Source organism: Coregonus clupeaformis, chromosome 2 (assembly GCF_020615455.1).
Source record: "Coregonus clupeaformis isolate EN_2021a chromosome 2, ASM2061545v1, whole genome shotgun sequence".
NCBI classification, from domain to species: domain Eukaryota; kingdom Metazoa; phylum Chordata; class Actinopteri; order Salmoniformes; family Salmonidae; genus Coregonus; species Coregonus clupeaformis.
The window spans coordinates 2,395,917-2,419,362 of record NC_059193.1 but is presented as its reverse complement, the minus strand read 5'-3'; the positions used below and the strand labels follow the sequence as shown (position 1 = coordinate 2,419,362).

At 46.6% G+C, this 23,446-nt stretch overlaps 1 protein-coding gene across 2 annotated transcripts in view; it reads left to right on the top strand.

The window, feature by feature from the left end:
* The window catches only part of LOC121549897 (alpha-N-acetylneuraminide alpha-2,8-sialyltransferase-like), a 29,140-nt gene extending 10,572 nt beyond the window's left edge, over positions 1-18,568 (top strand). The window contains exons 3-5 of one of the 2 annotated variants that reach the window (XM_041861872.2): positions 12,146-12,252; positions 12,871-12,963; positions 17,813-18,568. In XM_041861872.2, coding sequence (XP_041717806.1) covers positions 12,146-12,252; positions 12,871-12,963; positions 17,813-18,293 — 681 coding nt within the window. In that variant the 3' untranslated portion in view covers positions 18,294-18,568. Of the gene's footprint in view, positions 1-12,142; positions 12,253-12,870; positions 12,964-17,812 lie in introns of both variants that reach the window. The other variant, XM_041861862.2, reaches the window with a different exon arrangement.
* Positions 18,569-23,446: the final 4,878 nt, after the last annotated feature.

The window sequence follows — 23,446 nt, the reverse complement described above, 5'->3', positions numbered from 1 at the left end:
GACTGCACTCCCCTGGCTTGGTGCGAGTAGCAGGAACGGGCTGAACCAGGCTGACGACTCGCACCCTTGGCTTGGTGCGAGTAGCAGGAACGGGCTGGACCAGGCTGACGACTCGCACCCTTGGCTTGGTGCGAGTAGCAGGAACAGGCTGGACCAGGCTGACGACTCGCACCCTTGGCTTGGTGCGAGTAGCAGGAACAGGCCGGGCTGGGCTGGCGACGCACACCGTAGGCTCTGTGCGTGGAGCAGGAACAGGCCGGGCTGGGCTGGCGACACACACCGTAGGCCTTGTGCGTGGAGCAGGAACAGGCCGGGCTGGGCTGGCGACGCACACCGTAGGCTTTGTACGTAGAGCAGGGACAGGCCGGGCTGGGCTGGCAACGCACACCGTAGGCTTTGTGCGTAGAGCAGGAACAGGCCGGGCTGGGCTGGCGACGCACACCGTAGGCTTTGTGCGTAGAGCAGGGACAGGCCGGGCTGGGCTGGCAACGCACCCCGTAGGCTTGGTGCGTGGAGCAGGGATAGGCCGGGCTGGGCTAGCGACGCGCACCATTAACTTAGTGCGTGGAGCAGGGACAGGCCTCACCGGACTGTGGAGACGGATAGGAGACCTGGAATGAAGAGCGGCCACAACCCGTCCCGGCTGAATGCCTACCTTCACACACTCTGTGTGAGGCATCCGCACAGGACGTACAGGGCTGTGTACCCGTACCGACATGACAGCACGTGATACTGGAGCAGGATATCCGGGACCGCGGAGAGGCACAGGAGACCACGAGCGTTGAGCCGGCACACTCCGTCCTGGCTGCATACCCCCCTTCGCACGACACGTGCGGGGTGCTCGCACGGGACGTACAGGACTGTGCCGGACCACTCGTGGCACCGTACGCTGCTCCGCATACCGCGGAACCTGCCCCGTCCCATGCTGCCATGCCTGAGTACGGGAAGTTGGTTCCGCTCTCCATCCCGGCCTCGCCAACCTGCCTTCTGGCCCCCAAAACCCGGTAGCCTCCTCTCCAAATTGCCCTGTGGCAGCCTCCTGCTGCCCAGCCGCCCAAGCCATGTGCCCCCCCCAAAAAATGTATTGGGGTTGCCTCTCGTCCTTCCGACGATGGTCCTGCTGACGCCGTTGCTCCTCTCTCGCCAGGGCCTTGATCCTACCCCAAGGTCCCTTGCCCCCGAGCATGTCCTCCCAGGACCACGATTTGCCCACCTGGGCCATCGCCAGCCTCTCTATCTCCTTACCCGGCGCTTCCTCCCATGTCCAGTCTCCTTGCTCCTGGACACGCTGCTTGGTCCTTTTTTGGTGGGTTTTTCTGTCACGATCGTCTTGACGAGAAGGAGTAGACCAAGGCGCAGCGTGTGAAAGAAACATTACTTTATTTTATAAAGTTTCTAACAAACAAACAAAACACGACTCGTGAAGTCCAAACGGTTACACTGACCGAACACGGAACAAAAACCCACAAACACAAGGTGAAAACACACAGTTTAAATATGGCTCCCAATCAGAGCTAACGAGCCAACAGCTGACACTCGTTACCTCTGATTGGGAGTCACTCAATACAAACAAGGAAAAACAACCACATAGACAACCCAACCAAACAGAACACAACGAAACGAACACACCCTGGCTCAACATACAAAGTCCCGGAGCCAGAGCGTGACAAGCCCCCTCAGCAAACTGGTCCTGGGGCTCTGTTCACAAACACAAATAGACCCCACAGAGCCCCAGGACAGCAACACAATTAGACCCAACCAAATCATGAGAAAACAAAAAGCGAATTACTTGACACATTGGAAAGAATTTACAAAAAAACATAGCAAACTAGAATGCTATTTGGCCCTAAATAGAGAGTACACAGTGGCAGAATACCTGACCACTGTGACTGACCCAAAATTAGGGAAAGCTTTGACTATGTACAGACTCAGTGAGCATATCCTTGCTATTGAGAAAGGCCGCCGAAGGCAGACCTGGCTCTCAAGAGAAGACAGGCTATGTGCCCACTGCCCACAAAATGAGGTGGAAACTGAGCTGCACTTCCTAACCTCCTCCCAAATGTATGACTATATTAGAGACAAATATTTCCCTCAGATAACACAGACCCACAAAGAATTTGAAAACAAATCCAATTTTGATAAACTCCCATATCTACTGGGTGAAATACCACAGTGTGCAATCACAGCAGCAAGATTTGTGACCTGTTGCCACAAGAAAAGGGCAACCAGTGAAGAACAAACACCATTGTAAATACAACCTATATTTATGTTTATTTATTTTCCCTATACATTAACTATATGCTCATCTTTACAACACATAGACATAATATGACATTTGAAATGTCTTTATTCTTTTGGAACTTTTGTGAGCGTAATGTTTACTGTTCATTTTTTATTGTTTATTTCACTTTTGTTTATTATCTATTTCACTTGCTTTGGCAATCTAACCACATGTTTCCCATGCCAATAAAGCCCTTAAATTGAGAGTGTGTAGAGGAATAGGAGGAGGAGGAGGAGGAGGGGGAGGAGGAGGAGGAGGAGGAGGAGGAGGAGAGGAGGAGGAGGAGGAGGAGGGGGTCCAGTCCTCCACTCCAAAGGGAATAATGAGAGCACTTGTTTCTCTCAGGACTCTCTGTTCATTGCTGGCACCGGCTCAAGCCTGGCCCAGACTCACAGCAACAGGCCAAACGAATAGAGAGGATTTGCCACAAGAGGCACCCATAGACACCCCATTCACTGGCCAACACTGGCCATACTTAGGCCCTTATGGTCGGCCTGTAATGGGGGTTGAAAAGAGAGTACCAAGCAAGCCGTCTGGGAACATTCCAGGACTTTTAGTTCACGTTCTAAATACGTTTTTGATCCAACATTCCGATAAATGTATAAAGTGCATTTTGTTATTTACTTTGCATGCATCCAAATGTAACTTAGCGCAAGAGCTGGTCAAAATATTATAGCAATGTAAAATAAGTGAATGTCCTGTAGCAAACCGTGAGCAGACATTTAGTGTTTTATACTTTTTTAGGAAAGTAGTCAACATTTATAACATGCTATAGCCTATTTGTCTTTGTTGCAGGAGGTACATTCCACATGTAATCTACTTAACCATTCAGAGGATGTGGCTTGGCACTGATTTTTGTTGAGTGTTTAGGAGGATTTGGGTCATTGTGACCTGTCATAAGCAGGTCTTCAAATTCAATAAAGGAGTAATTGAGTAAACGTGTGAGAGGATTGTAGTTTAAGATGTATGTCATTTATTGCTAAATGTTGCTATCCACCTGTTGAAATGGAATATGGGCATTTCCATCGAAAAGGACCCATGAGCATCAACGTGAAGTTCATAGGAGCATATCAAATTTTGTGTCAAATGAAAGCTAAGAGTCTATCTATAGGCATAGATACATTTTTCGACCATTTTCCATAAAGAAAATGAGGCATTAGTAAAGGCTTTGATTTCTGGATAAATATAAGATGGCACCATACTGAATGGCTGCCGTTTTGCGAGCTCTGACCCAACTTTGCTATTTTGTGATTCTTTTGGTGTTTATTTTTACTTTATTTTCACGAAATGTATCCGTTATCATTTCTTATAACCAACAAGAACTTTTGAACATCAGATCAGCAGTTACTTACCCCAATTCCGGCTTCAACTTCAACTCATCTGCCCTGGGCTCTTTCTGTAATTCCGACCCAATTTTCGGGGTACTCAAGAGGAAATGCCGGCGTTACAGAGGCAAGAGAATCCTGGTGAGATTAAGGCGAAGAGAAAACCGGCCACTTCTTCCCTCCATTCTATTGGCCAGTCACTTGATACTAAGATGGATGACCTCTGATCGCAGATTTGCTACCAACGGGACTCTCGTAACTGCAACATTCTCTGCTTTTCTGAAACATGGCTTTCGGACAAGATACCCCCCATGGCTATCCAACTCGATGGATTCTTCATTCACCTAGCGGACAGGACAGTAGAGTCAGGGAAATCAAGAGGGGGAGGGGTGTGCCTCTTCATCAACAACAAATTATGTTCTGACTCGAGTGCAGTGGTATTCTCAACCCATTGTTTACCCGTCTTGGAATACCTGATGGTCAAATGCCAACCCTTCTACCTCTCGAGGGAGTTTTCAGCTGTTATCGTGACTGTTGTATACATTCCACCTCAGGACAAGAAATATAACAAGCTGGCACTTAACGAACTGTACGAGGCTATAAACAAGCAGGAAAACTTTCATCCGGAAGCTGCCTTCCTTGTCGCCGGCGATTTTAATTCTGCGTCATTAAGACACGCGATGCCCAACTTCCATCAACACGTCTCCTTCGCCACTAGGGGCGATAGAGTCCTAGACCACTGTTACTCAACCAACAAGCAAGCATACAGGGCCCTCCCTTGTCCACCATTCGGCAAATCAGATCATGACTCCGTATTCTTGCTTCCTGTTTACAAGTAGAAGCTCAAACAGGAAGTACCCGTGACTCACTCCATTGAGAGATGGTCATCAGAATCAGAGGTTATGCTACAGGACTGCTTTGCTAGCGCTGATTGGAATATGTTCCGAGATTCCGCCGATAACATCGACGAGCTAACCACTTCCGTCACCGACTTCATAAAGAAATGCATCGACGACGTTGTCCCCACAGTGAAGGTTTGCTGCTTCCCCTATCAAAAGCCCTGGATTAACACAGAGGTTGGCGCTAAACTAAAGGACAGGGCTACCACATACAGAGCTATCTCAGACAACCCTGAGGCTACGACTGAGGACAGGAATAAGTACAAGAAGTCCCGCTATGACCTCCGCAGAGTCATCAAATGAGCAAAAGGACCATATAGGAATAAAGTGGAATCATATTACACAGGATCCGACGCCCGTCGCTTGTGGCAGGGGCTACAGTCCATTACGGATTACAAAGGAAGGCCCAACCGTGATCTGCCCAACGACGCCTCTCTACCAGACTAACTCAACACATTTTATGCACGCTTCGACAATAACAAGACCCTTAATCAGGTCAACACTTGCAAGGCCGTGGGACCGGACGGTATTCCAGGGCGCATTCTCAAAGCATGTGCAGATCAGCTGGCAGGCATATTCACGGTAATTTTCAACCTCTCCTTGTCCTAGTCTGTAATCCCCACGTTTTAAGATGACCACCATCATTCCTGTCCCCAAGAACTCTAAGGCTTCATGCCACAATGACTACCACCCTGTAGCACTCACATCTGTAATCATGAAGTGCTTTGAAAGGCTGGTTATGCCACACATCAACTCCATCATCCCAGACACCCTAGAACTACTCCAATTTTGCATCCCGCCCCAACAGATCCATAGATGACACAATCTCAATTTCACACCACACTGCCCTCAGGCGGTGTGAAAGGAAGGCCCGGAAAACTGTTAAAGACTCCAGCCACCCATGCCATAGACTGTTATCTCTGCTTCCGCATGGCAAGCGGTACCGGTGCATCAAGTGTGACACCAACATGCTCCTGAACAGCTTCTACCCCCAAGCCATAGGACTGCTAAATAGCTAACAAAATGGCTACATGTACTATCTGAGTTGACCCTTGTATTTATTTTAATTTGTGTATTTGGTCTCAGTGCACACTCACAGGACTCTACACACTCACGCACACTGACACTCCAACACACACATAGCATGTACACACATTTATACAGACTCTACACACACGCACATAAAATCTTCATTTACGCTGCTGCTACTCTGTTTATCGTACATCCTGATGCCTACTCACCTCATCCCTATACATACAGTATCTGCCTCTATCACTCCAGTATCCCTGCACATTGTAAATATGGTATTGGAACTGACCCTGTATATAGCTTACTTACTTTCTTGTGTTTTTCTCATTTTTATATCTTGTGTGTTTTTCTTCTACCTTATGTTATTTTTAGAGCTACTTTGATATTGATTACTGCATTGTTGGTTTAGAACTTGCAAGAATGGCATTTCACTGTATTTGTGCATGTGACATTAAAACTTGAAACTTGAGAAGGGGTCTTAGAAAACGTCTACCAGAAAAAGTCTTAAAAGGTATCTGAAATACATCAAAACACAATAATGTTGACCTAAAGACCCCTGCCAACTAATATCAACACTTATATTTAGTTTTTCAGAAATTGTTTACCTTCTGTAAGTTTAAGAAATATTGCTTTGTGCCTTGTAATTCCGTTCCCAAAAACCCACATCTTTAAGACATTTTCAAATTTCTCTCGCTCATGAGGGAGGATAATGAAAGTTCACAGAAGTAACAAATAATAGTAGACCTACCAATTAGTGATAGTGATTTTACTGATATCAATTTTGTTTATGAATTATTAGGTGATTAAAACTCAGAAAAATTGGTAATGGAATTACCAGAAAATCATTAACGGAATTACTGCAACAGAATTGGCTACAATGGGAAATCATAATAGTCACAAACCACAGTTGGGTCACCTGTTACTGTCTTCCCTTCCACTGGCATAACGTTCAGCTCATAACTGTTTTCTTTCTTTTTCTGTTGGACAATCTCTCTCTCTCTCTCTCTCTCTCTCTCTCTCTCTCTCTCTCTCTCTCTCTCTCTCTCTCTCTCTCTCTCTCTCTCTCTCTCTCTCTCTCTCTCTCTCTCTCTCAATTCAATTCAATTTAAGGGCTTTATTGGCATGGGAAACTATGTTAACATTGTCAAAGCAAGTGAAGTAGATAGTAAACAAAAGTGAAATAAACAATCAAAATAAACAGTAAACATTACACTCATAAGTTCCAAAAGAATAAAGACATTTCAAATGTCATATTATGTATATATACAGTGTTTTAATGATGTGCAAATAGTTAAAGTACAAATGGGAAAATAAATAAACATAAATATGGGTTGTATTTACAATGGTGTTTGTTCTTCACTGGTTGTCCTTTTCTTGTGGGGGTTTATCAAAATTGGATTTGTTTTCGAATTCTTTGTGGATCTCTGTAATCTGAGGGAAATATGTGTCTCTAATATGGTCATACATTTGGCAGGAGGTTAGGAAGTGCAGCTCAGTTTCCACCTCATTTTGTGGGCAGTGTGCACCTAGCCTGTCTTCTCTTGAGAGCCAGGTCTGCCTACGGCGGCCTTTCTCAATAGCAAGGCTCACTGAGTTTGTACATAGTTAAATCTTTCCTTAAGTTTGGGTCAGTCACAGTGGTCAGGTATTCTGCCACTGTGTACTCTCTGTTTAGGGCCAAATAGCATTCTAGTTTGCTCAGTTTTTTGTTAATTCTTTCCAATGTGTCAAGTAATTCTCTTTTTGTTTTCTCATGATTTGGTTGGGTCTAATTGTGTAGTTGTTGTTGTCCTGGGGGGTCTGTTTGTGTTTGTGAACAGAGCCCCAGGACCAGCTTACTTAGGGGACTATTCTCCAAGTTAATATCTCTGTAGGTGATGTCTTTGTTATGGAAGGTTTGGGAATCGCTTCCTTTTAGGTGATTATAGAATTTAACGTCTCTTTTCTGGATTTTGATAATTAGCATGCATTATTTGCTGTTTTTCGTTGTACACTGAGGATATTTTTGCAGAATTCTGCATGCAGAGTCTCAATTTGGTGTTTGTCCCATTTTGTGAATTCTTGGTTGGTGAGCGGACCACAGACCTCACAACCGTAAAGGGCAATGGGTTCTATAACTGATTCAAGTATTTTTAGCCAGATCCTAACTGGTATGTCGAATTTTATGTTCCTTTTGATGGCATAGAAGGCCCTTCTTGCCTTGTCTCTCAGATCGTTCACAGCTTTGTATAAGTTAGTTAGTAGTGTGAGGCTGGGTGCTGCAGGCTGTTCTAGTGCCATATATGTTGAAGAGGGTGGGGCCTAAACTGCATCCCTGTCTCACCCCACAGGCCCTGTGGAAAGAAATGTGTGTGTTTTTTGCCAATTTTAACCGCACACTTGTTGTTTGTGTACATGGATTTGATCATCTCTCTCTCTCTCTCTCTCTCTCTCTCTCTCTCTCTCTCTCTCTCTCTCTCTCTCTCTCTCTCCAGTGAATGTCACCTCTCCCAACTCTTACAAACACCTACCCATGAGCCCCCTCTCTTTCCATTTACTGTAACCAGTATCCTCACCCACTGAGCACCGATGGACACATGATGTCCATGGGCGTTGAAATTTGGTTAGTCCACCTTGGCCTTGATGTTAACGTCCACAGGCGGACCAGACTGAACCAAATCTGAACCTATCATAGACGTATGTTTCACAAGTTTGGACAGTACAATACAATACAGTACACTGAGTACACTCTAAAAATTAGGGGTTCAACAAGGGTTCTTCTAAGATCCTCAAAGTTCTTCGAAGAACCTTAGGGTTCTTGGCACTGACAATTGCCCCCAAAAGGTTCTTCCAAGAACCCCATAGGAGGTGGGGTTCATTGAGGAACCTGCTTAGTTGGTGGGGGTTCTTGTAGGAACCTAATTGCCCAACTGAAACATTTGGATTTAAATTTGAAAGGATAGCAGGTGCAGGCACTTAACTGAGATATGTAAATATCTCCTCAATTTTTTAAAGTAAGATTTGTCCCTTGTATGATCTAAATTGATATTGTTTTATGATGATACCATGTCTTTTCAGATTTGTGCAAATCTTTCTAAAACAGAAAATGGACACAATTCAATGGATATCAATCAACAAAGAAGTAAGAATATGTATGTTATAAGAATATGTTGAAGGCTAGCTGTATTGGGTGCAGATGACTGAACTGTTCACTTTTGTGTCTGTGAGGAGGCATACAAAGGAATGTCAATTGGTATTGTGAACCATGGGGCCGCGCACAATTGGCCCAGCGTCGTCCAGGGTAGGGGAGGGAATGGTTGGCAGGGATGTAGCTCAGTTGATAGAGCATGGCGTTTGCAACGCCAGGGTTGTGGGTTCGATTCCCACGGGGGGCCAGTATGAAATAATAAAAAAATTATGTATGCACTAACTGTAAGTCGCTCTGGATAAGAGCGTCTGCTAAATGACTAAAATGTAAATGTATTGGTATATTATGCAGATCACATGTACCATCCTCCTCCCTTACCTCTTCAATGAAAATCCCATAGGCCTCTACATTATGGACAAGGTATGAATACTGTGTCACACCCTGGTCTGGGGACTCTAATATGTTGAGCCAGGAGGTGTAGAGTCTATGTGTTTTGTTCTATGTTCTCATTCTAGTCAGTTGTGTTTCTATGTTGGCCAGTGTGGTTCTCAATCAGAGGCAACGTGAATCAGCTGTTTGCTTGTTGTCTCTGATTGGGAGCCATACTTAAGCAGCCAGTTTTTCCCACAGTGTTTGTGGGATCTTGTTCCGTGTTGGTTTATGTTTGTTAACCAAGGACTTCACGTTATCGTTTGTTGTTTTGTTCGTGTTAATTAATAAATAAGTATGTTTGCAAATAACGCTGCGCGTTGGTCCTCCTCCTTCGACGATCGTGACAGAAGATCCCACCATAACAGGACCAAGCAGCGTGTCCAGGAGCAGACAGCCTGGACATGGGAGGAGATATTGGACGGGAAAGGGTCCTGGACCTGGGAGGAGATCCAGGCCGGGATGGATCGCCGTCCGTGGGAGGAGACGGTGGAGGCGCGCCGGAGAGAGGAGCAACGGCGTCAACAGTGTCGTCGTCGGACGGACGAGAGGCAACCCCAAAAAAAATTTAGGGGGGCGGCACACGGCATGGGCGACGGGGCAGCAGGAGGCAGCCACAGGGCGTATTGGGAGGTTAGGTGAGGAGGCCACCAGGTTAAGGGGGCTATTGGTAAGGAGAGAGCAGGAGTTAGTGGGTCAGAGGGAGGAGCTACTGGATGCTAGAAGGGAGAAGGAGAGAGTAGAGGCAAGGCGAGAGGAACTGAGTAGGCAGCTGAGGGAGCGGAGGGTTATGAAGAAACCCAGTCCCGCTCCTCACACCAAGCAAGTGGTGTGTGTCACCAGTCCTGTCCGGCCCGTTCCTGCTCCCCGCACTAAGTTAGTAGTGCGTGTTCCCAGTCCGGCCCGACCCGTTCCTGCTCTCCGCACTAAGTTAGTAGTGCGTGTTCCCAGTCCGGCCCGACCCGTTCCTGCTCCCCGCACTAAGTTAGTAGTCGTGTTCCCAGTCCGGCCCGACCCGTTCCTGCTCCCCGCACTAAGTTAGTAGTGCGTGTTTCCAGTCCGGCCCGACCCGTTCCTGCTCCCCGCACTAAGTTAGTAGTGCGTGTTCCCAGTCCGGCCCGACCCGTTCCTGCTCCCCGCACTAAGTTAGTAGTGCGTGTTCCCAGCCCGGCCCGGCCTGTTCCTGCCCCTCGCACCAAGCCAGGGGTGCGCATCGTCAGCCCGGTCCGGCCCGTTCCTGCTCCCCGCACCAAGCCAGGGGTGCGCATCGTCAGCGCGGTCCGGCCCGTTCCTGCTCCCCGCACCAAGCCAGGGGTGCGCGTCGTCAGTCCGGCACAACCCGTGCCTGGGTCAGCTGCTCCACATCGGAGCCTAAGCAGTCCGCTCCACCGATGTCCAGTCCAGCTCCAGCCAGCGGGACCAGACCAGGGGCGCTACGGGGGGATTGTTGGAGGGTGGTGGTCATGCCCGGAGCCGGATCCGCCACCGAGGAGGAATGCCCACCCACCCAGCCCTCCCCTGTTCGGTTATGTTTGGCGCAGTCGCAGTCCGCGCCTTTGGGGGGGGGTACTGTCACACCCTGGTTCTGGGGACTCTAATATGTTGAGCCAGGGTGTGTAGAGTCTATGTGTTTTGTTCTATGTTCTCATTCTAGTCAGTTGTGTTTCTATGTTGGCCAGTGTGGTTCTCAATCAGAGGCAACGTGAATCAGCTGTTTGCTTGTTGTCTCTGATTGGGAGCCATACTTAAGCAGCCAGTTTTTCCCACAGTGTTTGTGGGATCTTGTTCCGTGTTCCGTGTTGGTTTATGTTTGTTAACCAAGGACTTCACGTTATCGTTTGTTGTTTTGTTCGTGTTAATTAATAAATAAGTATGTTTGCAAATAACGCTGCGCGTTGGTCCTCCTCCTTCGACGATCGTGACAAACTGTCGTGTGCATGTTTTGTAAATCATCTGTATAATAATAAAAATATATATTCACAGACTTCACCATCCCTACACCTCTGATGAATATAACAGGAAACCTGTTCGATCACCATGCACTGCAAAATCATTCTGGCTATAGATACGGAGAATATCAACACGTTAACATCAACACGCCAGAGGATATACCCATTGGACTTGGGGCTCTGCTGGGAGTTTACCTCATATTTGGATCTTTTTATTCTGCTTTGCCACTAAAATCATAATAAACACAGAACTAAAATATTGTGTTATTGTTGTTATTGTTATGCGTATTACTATCATTAGTAATAATGATAACAGAGGAGGGGGGATAGTTAAAAAATGAAACCCAAAAGGTTCTTCAAAAGGTTCTTCGAGGATCCATTAAAAGGGGTTCTTTGAAGAACCCTTTTAAAGGGTTCATCGAAGAACTTATAGGGGTTCCACCCACAGTTTCACTTTGAATAACCCCTAAAGGATACTCCAGGAACCTTTTATTTTTAGAGTGTAGAGCACAGTATAGGAAAGACAAGTAGAGTATAGTACAGTATATTGTACTGTACTGAACTATGCTCTACTTTACTGTACTGAACGCTACTGTACTGTACTGTACTGTATTGTACTGAGTCAAAGTGTAATTCCGTTACTGTGGAATTGCCCATAAGGCATTAGTGCAAGAGGTTCAAATATTTGATGGTCGCGTAGATTAGGCCTAACAGCTGGTTTGCTTGAATGTTTGAAAAGGGGTGGGGGTGTTATTAATGAGTATTATAAATGAATTGATGATGATGTGCATGTGTTTTCTATTCTAAATAGGACAGTGTGTAGTACCCTGGATGACAGATTCTTATTTTCTCAAACTGTATCCCTCTTACCTCATTTGACTTTACCTTTGTCTTTGATTGTTAACAAAAGTTTCAAGCCGGCAGCCAGGCCAGTCCACTGCAGGATGTGTGTGTGTGTTTACATGTGTGCTCACTTCATTACACTCACTTCCCTCTCGTTTACCAGAAGACACCTCTTCAGATTCCCCTCAAGAAGTGTTTGTACGTGTGTATGTTTACATGTGTGCTCACTTCATGACACTCACTTCCCTCTCGTTTACCAGAAGACACCTCTTCAGCTTCCCCTCAAGAAGTGTTCGGTGGTGGGCAACGGAGGTGTCCTGAAGCACAGTGGCTGTGGGAAGGACATTGACCAGGCTGACTTTATCATGCGGTAAGAGAGGGGCTGTCCGCTCCAGTGCCCGTCCAAATATGATTTGGCTGTCCCACGCTCGCCGGGGCCAGAAAGAGCAGCCAAAGAACATCAGCCATCAGAATGAATGAGAATGGGTGTTGTCATATCTGCTGGAGAGAGAGAGAGAGAGAGAGAGAGCGCCTGAGGACAAACAAGAGAGGGTTTGATTTGATTTAGTTGACTAGGCTAGTTCTACCTGGGATCACTGTTGTCCCCCTCACCAGGCATGCCTGGCTGGCTTAAACTAGCCTTAAACTAGGCTTAAACCAGGCTTGAACCAGCCTTGAACCAAGACTAAAATAATAGGATTGCTTTGGAGCTCCATCTCCAACCAAAGCCTATAGACTCGCTGACTGCCTGACTGGAAGTTTGGACAAATGTTATCATTTTGTTATAACTGTGGTATCACAATGTGTTAACATTTATTGCCAAGAAAAGGCAAGACAAAAAGCTAAAAGCTAGTTCTATTCTGAAAGCAAAATCATGAAGAACCACTATCTGCAATCCTGACCAAGTTCTCAAGTAGTAAATGCTTTATGGTCACTGTAAAGTCACTATCAGTATATTAATATGTGTACTTGTGTTTTTCATATCTAGGTGCAACCTTCCACCACTGTCTAGGGAGTATGTTGAGGATGTGGGGACCAGAACTCACCTGGTGACAGCCAACCCCAGCATCATTGAGAAGAGGTACACTCCTTTCCTTTCAAAACTGCTGTTGACTGTAAAATATATGGATGTGTGTGACAGCATCCAAGTCCTCTCCTTTTCAGTCCACTCCCTCTTTCTCTCTATCCTTCCTCTATACTAATCTCTTTCGCACTCTCTCCCCACCGCATCGCCTTTCTCTCTCTCTCTCATTCTCTCCTGCTATCTCTCCTCTCCAGCTCTCTCTCTCTCGCTCTCATTCTCTCCTGCTATCTCTCCATCTCTCTCCCTCTCTCTTTCTCTCCTGCTATCTCTCCTCTCCGGCTCTCTCTCTCTCTCTCTCTCTCTCTCTCTCTCTCTCTCTCCCTCTCTAGCCCTCTCTCTCTCTCTCTCTCTCTCTCTCTCTCTCATTCTCTCCTGCTATCTCTCCTCTCCAGCCCTCCCTCTCTCTATCTTTCTCTCCTGCTATCTCTCCTCTCCAGCCCTCTCTCTCTCTCGCTTTCTCTCCTGCTATCTCTCCTCTCCAGCCCTCTCTCTCTCTCTCTTTCTCTCCTGCTATCTCTCCTCTCCAGCTCTCTCTCTCTCCCCCTCTCTCTTTCTCTCCTGCTATCTCTCCTCTCCAGCCCTCTCTCTCTCTCTTTCTCTCCTGCTATCTCTCCTCTCCAGCTCTCTCTCTCTCCCCCTCTCTCTTTCTCTCCTGCTATCTCTCCTCTCCAGCCCTCTCTCTCTCTCTCTTTCTCTCCTGCTATCTCTCCTCTCCAGCTCTCTCTATCTCCCCCTCTCTCTTTCTCTCCTGCTATCTCTCCTCTCCAGCCCTCTCTCTCTCTCTCTTTCTCTCCTGCTATCTCTCCTCTCCAGCTCTCTCTCTCTCCCCCTCTCTCTTTCTCTCCTGCTATCTCTCCTCTCCAGCCCTCTCTCTCTCTCTCTCTCTCATTCTCTCCTGCTATCTCTCCTCTCCAGCCCTCTCTCTTTCTCTCCTGCTATTTCTCCTCTCCAGCTCTCTCCCTCTCCCTCTCTATTTCTCTCCCCCCAAGGCCTCTGTCTTCTTTCTATCTCTTTTCTCTCTCTCCCCCTTTCTTTCTCCCTCTCATCATGTCTACTGTCAGTTCCAGATGTTAGGGTCTAAGAGCTTTGTCTGTTGTCTTGTCCTAGCTGCAGATTTCCTCATCCAGACTGGTGTTTTATAGAGGAGCCATGATACGGAGCCAAAACGTGTGTGAATGTGGTCTTGTTCTTCTATTGTCGTGGGGACCTGAAATCCCCAAATGTCCCCACAAGGATCGTAAAACAAGGAAAATTCTCCCTCATGGCGACATTTCCCAAGTCCCCATGAGGACAAAGTCTATTTTAAGCTTAGCGGTTAAGTTTAGGGTTATGGTAACAATTAGGGTTAGAATTGGGAATTAGAATCGCCACAAGGATAGAAGAACAAGTGTGTGTGTGTGTGTGTGTGTGTGTGTGTGTGTGTGTGTGTGTGTGTGTGTGTGTGAACAGAGCCTCTTTGTGTCTGTTTATAATCCTACTCTGTGCAGCATCTGTAGACGTATGCTGGAATTCAATCCTGTTTTCAGCTATGCGTTTCCTCTCAGTGTGTTTCTGAACCGTGTTATTGCTAACACACCCCCATGCTGCTTTCCTCATCTCTGTGCATTTAACGATTGATAATGTCTCGGTGACATTATCATTGGACGTTGGCACAACGTCACTCCTGTCCTCAAGACATTTTGTTGATATTTTGAAGCCCAATCACGGTGAGGGCAGGTAGGCTGTACTGTATATTGTTGACATTTGGGGTGCTTCAAAATGTAATGCAGTACAATTGAATCCCCGCCTCCACAAGCAACTACACATATGTACAACACATATGGTATGACATATCCTGAGAGGACATATCCATAATACCATAATCCATAAATACCCATGGAATGAGGGGGGCAGTTCTATCTGGACTCTACAGATACTTCCAGAACCCATTTCACACGACATCCACAGTAGATTTAGCCTGGAATGCATGACCAGATCAAATTGACTTACCAAAAGAATCACCCTCTGTTTTTCCTCATGTCATAACGTATGCCTGTGACTGTAGTGAGTGTGTGTGTGTGTGTGTGTGTGTGTGTGTGTGTGTGTGTGTGTGTGTGTGTGTGTGTGTATATCCCCGTGACTCTACTGGCATAGAGTTTAGATTTCCGAAGGTGACATTAGCATGGATAAACCGTAGTCACCATAGAAATATAATGAATGACTAGAACAGAGAAAGCCCCTCTGACCATAGCAATTTAAAGGTGCAATATGCAGATATCGCTCCGCCATTTACTGGTTGCTAAAATTCTAATAGTTTGCCTACTTTCAGTTTGTGACAAAACAAGTCATTGTGTAGAGAATCTAAACCACTGTGAAATATATTTTCCATAACCAAAAATATTGTATTTTCAGCTGTTTGAAGCTGGTGTACAAAACCAAAAGTAAAAGACGCAAAAACTAAACTTAAGAACGGAAAGCACAGAAAATGGCACATAGAACTTATATACTGCTTCTTAGACTTGCTTTCAATGAGAATGACAGATCTATAACACATTTCTATGTGAATTTGGTCAGGTCTACCAAAAACGTACATATTGAAGCTTTAACTGTACACTCATGGGTACACCAATATGGCCACAGGTCCACCCGTCATGGAACGTTGACTGGGTGTCACGATCGTCGGAGGAAGTGGACCAATGCGCAGCATGATAAGTGAACATACTTTATTTTTGAATGATCACACGAAACAAAACAACAAACGATACGAAACGTGAAGTCCTTGGTTACAATACAAACCATACGGAACAAGATCCCACAACACACTGTGGAAAACAGGCTGCCTAAGTATGGTTCCCAATCAGAGACAACAAGCAACAGCTGATACACGTTGCCTCTGATTGAGAACCACACCGGCCAACATAGAAACAAATTAACTAGAATATAACCCTAGCACACAAAACACATAGAAACAACACACCCTGGCTCAACATAACAGAGTCCCAGAGCCAGGGCGTGACAGTACCCCCCCCCAAAGGCGCGGACTGCGACCGCGCCAAACATAAACCGAACAGGGGAGGGCCGGGTGGGCATTCCTCCTCGGAGGCGGTTCCGGCTCCGGGCTTGACCCCCACCCTCCAACAAACCCCCCAAAGCGCCCCTGGTCCGGTCTGGCCCTGCTGGCCGGAGCTGGACTGAACACTGGTGGAGCGGATTGCTCTAGCTCCGGCGTGGAGCAGCTGACCGGTGCCGGACCAGGCACCGGTGGAACAGGCACGGGCTGTGCCAGACTGACGACGCGCACCACAGGCTTGGTGCGGGGAGCAGGGACGGGCGGACCGGGCTGGCGACGCGCACCATTGGCTTGGTGCGGGGAGCAGGGACGGGCCGAACCGGGCTGACGAGCGCACCACTGGCTTGTGCGGGGAGCAGGAGCAGGCCGGACCGGGCTGACGACGCGCACCATTGGCTTGTGCGGGGAGCAGGGACGGGCCGAACCGGGCTGACGAGCGCACCACTGGCTTGGTGCGGGGAGCAGGAACAGGCCGGACCGGGCTGACGACGCGCACCATTGGCTTGGTGCGGGGAGCAGGGACGGGCCGAACCGGGCTGACGAGCGCACCACTGGCTTGGTGCGGGAGCAGGAACAGGCCGGACCGGGCTGACGACGCGCACCATTGGCTTGGTGCGGGGAGCAGGGACGGGCCGAACCGGGCTGACGAAGCGCACCACTGGCTTGGTGCGGGGAGCAGGAACAGGCCGGACCGGGCTGACGAGCGCACCACTGGCTTGGTGCGGGGAGCAGGAACAGGCCGGACCGGGCTGACGACGCGCACCACAGTCTTGGTGCGGGGAGCAGGGACGGGCCGAACCGGGCTGACGAAGCGCACCACTGGCTTGGTGCGGAGAGCAGGAACAGGCCGGACCGGGCTGACGACGCGCACCACAGGCTTGGTGCGAGGGGCAGGAACATGCCGGACCGGGCTGGCGACGCGCACCACAGTCTCGGTGCGAGGGGCAGGAACAAGCCGGACCGTACTGGGGACACACACCACTGGCCCTACGCGGGGATCAGGAACGGACCGGACTGGCAACACACCCCAGTACCTCTCGCCGTGCCTCTACATTCTCCTTCCCCCTGGTGACCAGTGACTCCCGTAACCTGGCGGCCTCCTTTGCCAACCCGCTGAACCACTCTATCCCGGCCTCCTGCTGCCCCGTCGTCCACGGCGTGAGCCCCCCCCCTAAAAAATTTCTGGCCGTCTCTCCTCCCCGTGGGCCAGGCCTCCATGGCTCTCGCCAGACTTTCGCTCCTCTGCTTCCAAGTCCATCCTCTCTCCTCCTCCCGCGGCTTGACCCAGTCGAGGTTGATGTCCTTTAGAGCCCTCTCTGGCGTTGGCTCCTGGACACGCTGCTTGGTCCAGTTATGGTGGGATCTTCTGTCAGTATCGTCGGAGGAAGTGGACCAATGCGCAGCGTGATAAGTGAACATACTTTATTTTTGAATGATCACACGAAACAAAACAACAAACGATACGAAACGTGAAGTCCTTGGTTACAATACAAACCATACGGAACAAGATCCCACAACACACTGTGGAAAACAGGCTGCCTAAGTATGGTCCCAATCAGAGACAACAAGCAACAGCTGATACACGTTGCCTCTGATTGAGAACCACACCGGCCAACATAGAAACAAATGAACTAGAATATAACCCTAGCACACAAAACACATAGAAACAACACACCCTGGCTCAACATAACAGAGTCCCAGAGCCAGGGCGTGACACTGGGTATGTCCGTTCTGTAGGTTCTATTTCTATGGTACTCACACACTCTCATCTCTATCTCTCTCTCTCTCCCTACTCAGGTTCCAGAACCTTCTTTGGTCGCGGAAAGGCTTTGTGGAGAGCATGAAGGCCTATGGCTCCAGCTACATCTACATGCCAGCCTTCTCCATGAAGCCGGGCACCGACCCCTCCCTGCGGGCATACTATGCCCTGGCCGACACCTCGTCCAACCTCACTATGCTGTTTGCGAACCCCGAGTTTCTCAGGACCGTGGGCAAGTTCTGGAAGGGTCGCGGAGTGCACGCCAAGCGCCTGTCCACAGGCCTCTTCCTGGTCAGCCTGGCACTGGGGCTGTGTGAGGAGGTGACGGCCTACGGCTTCTGGCCGTTCAGCGTGGGGCTCGACGAGCAGCCCGTCAGCCACCACTACTACGATAACGTGCTGCCGTTCAGTGGGTTCCACGCCATGCCTGAGGAGTTTGTCCAGCTCTGGCAGCTGCACAAGAGCGGCACACTGCGTTTGAGGGTGGGACACTGCCCCCCTCGGGAAGTGGGCATATAAGACTCAAAGGACCAAGGGCCCCTTCCCTAAGCAACCCCCACCCTCACCTAATAAACCTTCCCCTACCTCCGCTTACAACCCTCCAGCCCCCGGCGATCGTCCATGGCAAACCATCCGCAAACCCACCACCTCTTTTTTATCCATTAGCATGAGAATGTAACCCATGGTTACCCACCCAGCCCAGGAAGCCCCCACGCACCCCCATCCTCTCTCTCTCTCCTGTCCTTCATCCACTCTCACTATGTGTGTGTGTGTGTGTGTGTGTGTGTGTGTGTGTGTGTGTGTGTGTGTGTGTGTGTGTGTGTGTGTGTGTGTGTGTGTGTGTGTGTGTGTGTGTGCGCGCGTGTGCGTGTGCGCGTGCGCGTGTGCGTGCATGCAGAGAGGGGGTCTGCTAACTGTCTCAGCTGGGGCTGGAGGATTCTTTGTGTGATGACTACTCAATGTGACATAGGGAGCAGATGGGCCCAATGCCCACTGACTCTTTGTTAAACAGAGACAGAAGGAACAGTCCTAACCTAGAGGTTTTCATAGAAGTCTTAAGAGAACAGACTGAAAGACTTGAAACACGGAAACAGAAAGGAAAGGAGGAACCAAGGTGTCCTGGTACTAGGCTTGTATGAGAGAGGACTAAAAGGGAGAATTAAAGATGTCTTGGTACCTTGCTCGTTCGAAGGAGTTTGTTGTTTTTTGTCTTGAACAAAAACCCTTGATGGACATCTTAAGCAACCAATCAGGGTTGAGGTTCAAAGTATGATCCATTAGAAAAGGAGAGTGAAGCACTATATCGAGCTCCTAGAATGTTCCATTTTACAGCCAAGCTGAAATAGAGCCCTGTTCACTAAAAGGGAGGCCAAGAACATTGCAGTGCTAGATATATCCGTAAGTTATTTTATATTTGTTAATCATGACTTTAATGATATATGTTTTTCATTTTATATAGGTTGATGTTCTACGTTGATTTGGTTATGTTAAGATTGAGAGCTAATTATGTATTCAAATGTTTTCACAAAAATCCACTGCAGAAGAAAAGATGAGAGCCAATGTATGGATGCTTCACAAATCATGACCTCATCTGTGTGTGTTTATCGAGATGTTGTGTCCTTGAAGGCTCACCCCCGTTCACGCTATGAGCCCTTATTGGTATGATCCACTTACAAATGCACTCCATTGACAAGAGACTGGGAGCTACCATATCTTGCCTTCTGCAGGGGCTGTTAAAACGTGTCCTCGCTGCATTTAGAAGGAATTGAACTGTGACATATTTGTGTATTGCACTCATGCTGTCAAGTGACTGAAGACACACAAACAGGCTTTGCAGGCTTTTGGAAAGTGGCATCTTGACTGAGTGATGACAACACTGCTTGTTTCTGTTCAGGTGCAGGACACCTGCTCACATTGAACTTGAACTTTCATACTCTTCTTCTTGATCACCATCATCATTGTCATCATCAGTGTGCGTCTGAATGTCAGGGTAGTGACTTGAACTTTGCTGTCCTGCATTTGTTTCGAGATGTTTTTTCACTATCATTCATATCAGGGTTGGGGTTGGGGTCAATTCCATTTCAACTAGTAAACTGATATTCCAATTGAAATGGAACTGACTCCAACCCTGATCCGTATACATTTACATTTACATTTTAGTCATTTAGCAGATGCTCTTATCCAGAGCGACTTACAGTTAGTGAGTGCATACATGTTTAATTTTTTTTGTATACACATACAAGGGAATTAACAAATGATGTGTAGTTGGTGCTAGTTCTTCTGTCATCATCACCATACAGTTGAGACAGTGTAAGAGCCAGCCCTTTTGGTTGTATGTGAACTCCTGTCTTGAATTTTGGGATGATACGTTTAATTGTTGTTACTGTCATGGATATTTTGGTTGGTCAAATGTGACCAGTGCCATATCATGTCATGGGCCAATCTAGGTCTGCATGGATCATGCATGAAGTCTAGCACCAACACTGAAACAACATTTTAACAACTTTTGGACTAACCTACAGGTACAGAACAGATCGTGTGAATTATGAGGTTTCTTCAAACCCATGACCTATTCCTCATATCTACTGTATAATGAAAGGTTTTAGTGCCTTCAGAATTCACCAAGGCAAAGGGAAACGTTAGATATTACTGTATGGTATCTTTAAAATGACATTTTCCCTTGTCCCCCTTTTGAAACTATGATTTCCACAATCACAATGTGACACTGCTATATCATAGAAGAATATGGTTCAAGTATGAATTATTTTAGCCATTTGAATGTTTGAAGTATTTCAAGGGTGCATCTGAAATGGCACCCTATTCCCTATGTAGTGTACTACTTATGGCCAGCACCAATAGGGTGCACTACATCGGGAATAGGGTGCCATTTCTGACGGTACCAAGTGAAAATGACCCCCTTGACCTCTATATGAAAACCATGTGACTATGGAAACAAGTCCAAAGTCTTAGATTGAGCTGGTTGTCATTGGACCAAGTCAATTAATGATCAACCTGTTTAAAGTCTCTTCATTGCCAGTCTTGAAGCAAACATATGCTCACTTCCAACCGGGAATTGAACTGATGATAATTTTAAAAAACGAATGCGATTGAATTGATGACACGTATTTGCACCTTCGGTCCCACTTTATTTGGATAGTCTGGATAGTCCATCTGTAGATGGTCATACTATCAACACACTATCTGTTGATAAACAACTGATTGCTAAGGTTAGGGTTAGGGTAAAGGTTAGGGCTAGGGTAAGGCTTAGTAGATAGTTGACATGTTACTGATAGTGTGTAGATAATCTGTAGAGCAGGGTTCTTCAATTCCGGTCCTGGAGGGCCGAAACACTTCAGTTTTTTATTTCTACCTGGTAGTTAATTGCACTCACCTGGTGTCCCAGGTCTGAATTAGCCCCTGATTAGAAGGAGAGGATAAAAAACTGAGGTGTTTCGGCCCTCCAGGACCGGAATTGAAGAACCCTGCTGTAGAGCATCTACAGATGGGCTATCCAAATAAAGTGTTATCTCACCGTCTGGTTCCTCTGCCCAGTATTGTGAATGAGTGATATTTTACTGTGTAATTTGCAGTAAGCATGACTGTGACTTTGTATGTGTTTTGGGGTTCTGAGTTTCAAACTCATTCTGACTTAGTATTTCTATGTCCATTATTTTGTGAAGCGCCATATTGGGTTGATTATGCCCAAAAAGAAACAGCGCAAATTGCACCTCAATATCGGTTTTGCTGGCAATCCCTTTTAACCTTAGTCTGGGTACCAGTCATTTGCCAAATGACAGGAGTGGCAAGGAGTGGAATGTTAGCTAAAAATACTGGTACCCAGGCTATATTAGCCTACACTGGGGTTGAAATGTGACATAATGCAAACACAATGTGATGTTCTCAGCTACACAGTGTGTAAGCCAATCCTACTTACTGTGTCATCAATAAGATGACATCTAGTTAACGAGGGCTTCTGCATAGTGGTACTTCTGAATCTTTCCTACGTATATTTAGATGTGTTTATAGTGTATGCCATTGCCTGGTTCATTTGGACAATAGATATAAATGTGTTTTCTTTGCCTTGAATTTGTTTCTGAAAAATACTTTGGAAAGAAAAAAAGCTGTGAGGTCTTTACATTATTAAGCTGTTAATGTGTATTCAACCCTTGTGTCAATCACCTTACGTCAGCTCAATGCTGTTTTTGGCGAGAGTACCCTGCCTGAGCATGTTCGAATACAGTAAGTGATGAAGGACTGAAATGTGTTTTATGTGCCAAATAAGAGGTAAACACTAGTATCCAATAAAGAAGGTAACAATATCGAATCACTACCACTCTTGTGTTTTGTTTTCAATCATCTTTGTTCTCAAATGATTCCATTGCTTTGTAGTTCAATGGGGCTATGGTCCCCTTCACTTACAGATGGGCAACAGCTGTTATTGTAGCTAATGGTCATTAGTTAACCAGCACACCTTTAATTGATTGATCTACAGCAGGTGGGTCTCGTTAACCCATTGTGCCTCAGGAAGCCTATTGTAGTATAGCCTCGTACAAACCATCCTGATCTTGCGAGCTACACGGATAGCGAAACAGAATGTAAACTTGCGAGATCAGGGTGGTTCGTACGAGGATAGTTGTAGTAGGGCCTGCTGTTCAACTCAAGGCAAGCCTAAGGGAGAAGGGCTTGTACAACTACTAACCTATTTTAATTTGCCTTGTCATTACGGGATATGGGTAATTCCATGTAACTGAATTGCGCTGAGATGACGATTTTTCATTTTAGAATGTAGTATGCCAAACAAAAAACTTTTATTTCAAAGTTTAACAAGACATACAACTCTATGCACAATGACTACTTTTAACAATTTACACAGTACATAAAAATAAATATATCATTTACTGGAAAAACTGTGCAGATGCAAAGTCTACCTCAGTTTTATTCTGTTACCAAACATTTCTTCCAGCAAATGTGTTTTGTCAAATTCTCAGTGGAAATTGTTAAAAGTAGACCTTGTACATAGAGTTGTATGGTTTGTTAAACTTTGAAATCAAATTTTTTTGTTTGGTATACATTTTAAAGTGAAAAATCTGAGTCTCAGCGTAATTCTGTTACCATGGAATTATTGCCCATATGTAATCTTGTCCACCAGCTGGCTTTCTCTCTGTCTAACCTATGCAGTAGCAATTGAAGGCATGCGGTACACCGGAAGCATAGAAATGGTGCACATAGACCACTTATTAGACTTGCTTTCTATGAGAATGACAGATCTACAACTCACATTTCTATGTGAATTTGGTCAGGTCGCCCAAAAAGTGACATACTGCAGTTTTAATGTTCCAACAGTCGCCTGATACAATTTGCTAAGATGGCTAAGAAGCCAAACGGCTCAGAGGTAAGTTGTTCTTCTGAGTCTCAACATTATATAGTCATTCTAAATGACATATACAAACATGCATCATTACAGACGTTGGGTAATATGAGACTGAAAACACTTTCAGCATGATAGGAATAGAGAGAGAGAGAGAGAGAGAGAGAGATAAAGAGAGTGGGGAGAGAAATATACAGTACCAGTCAAAAGATTGGACACACCTACTCATTCAAGGGTTTTTCTTTATGTTTTACTATTTTCTACATTGTAGAGTAATAGTGAAGACATCAAAACTGTGAAATAA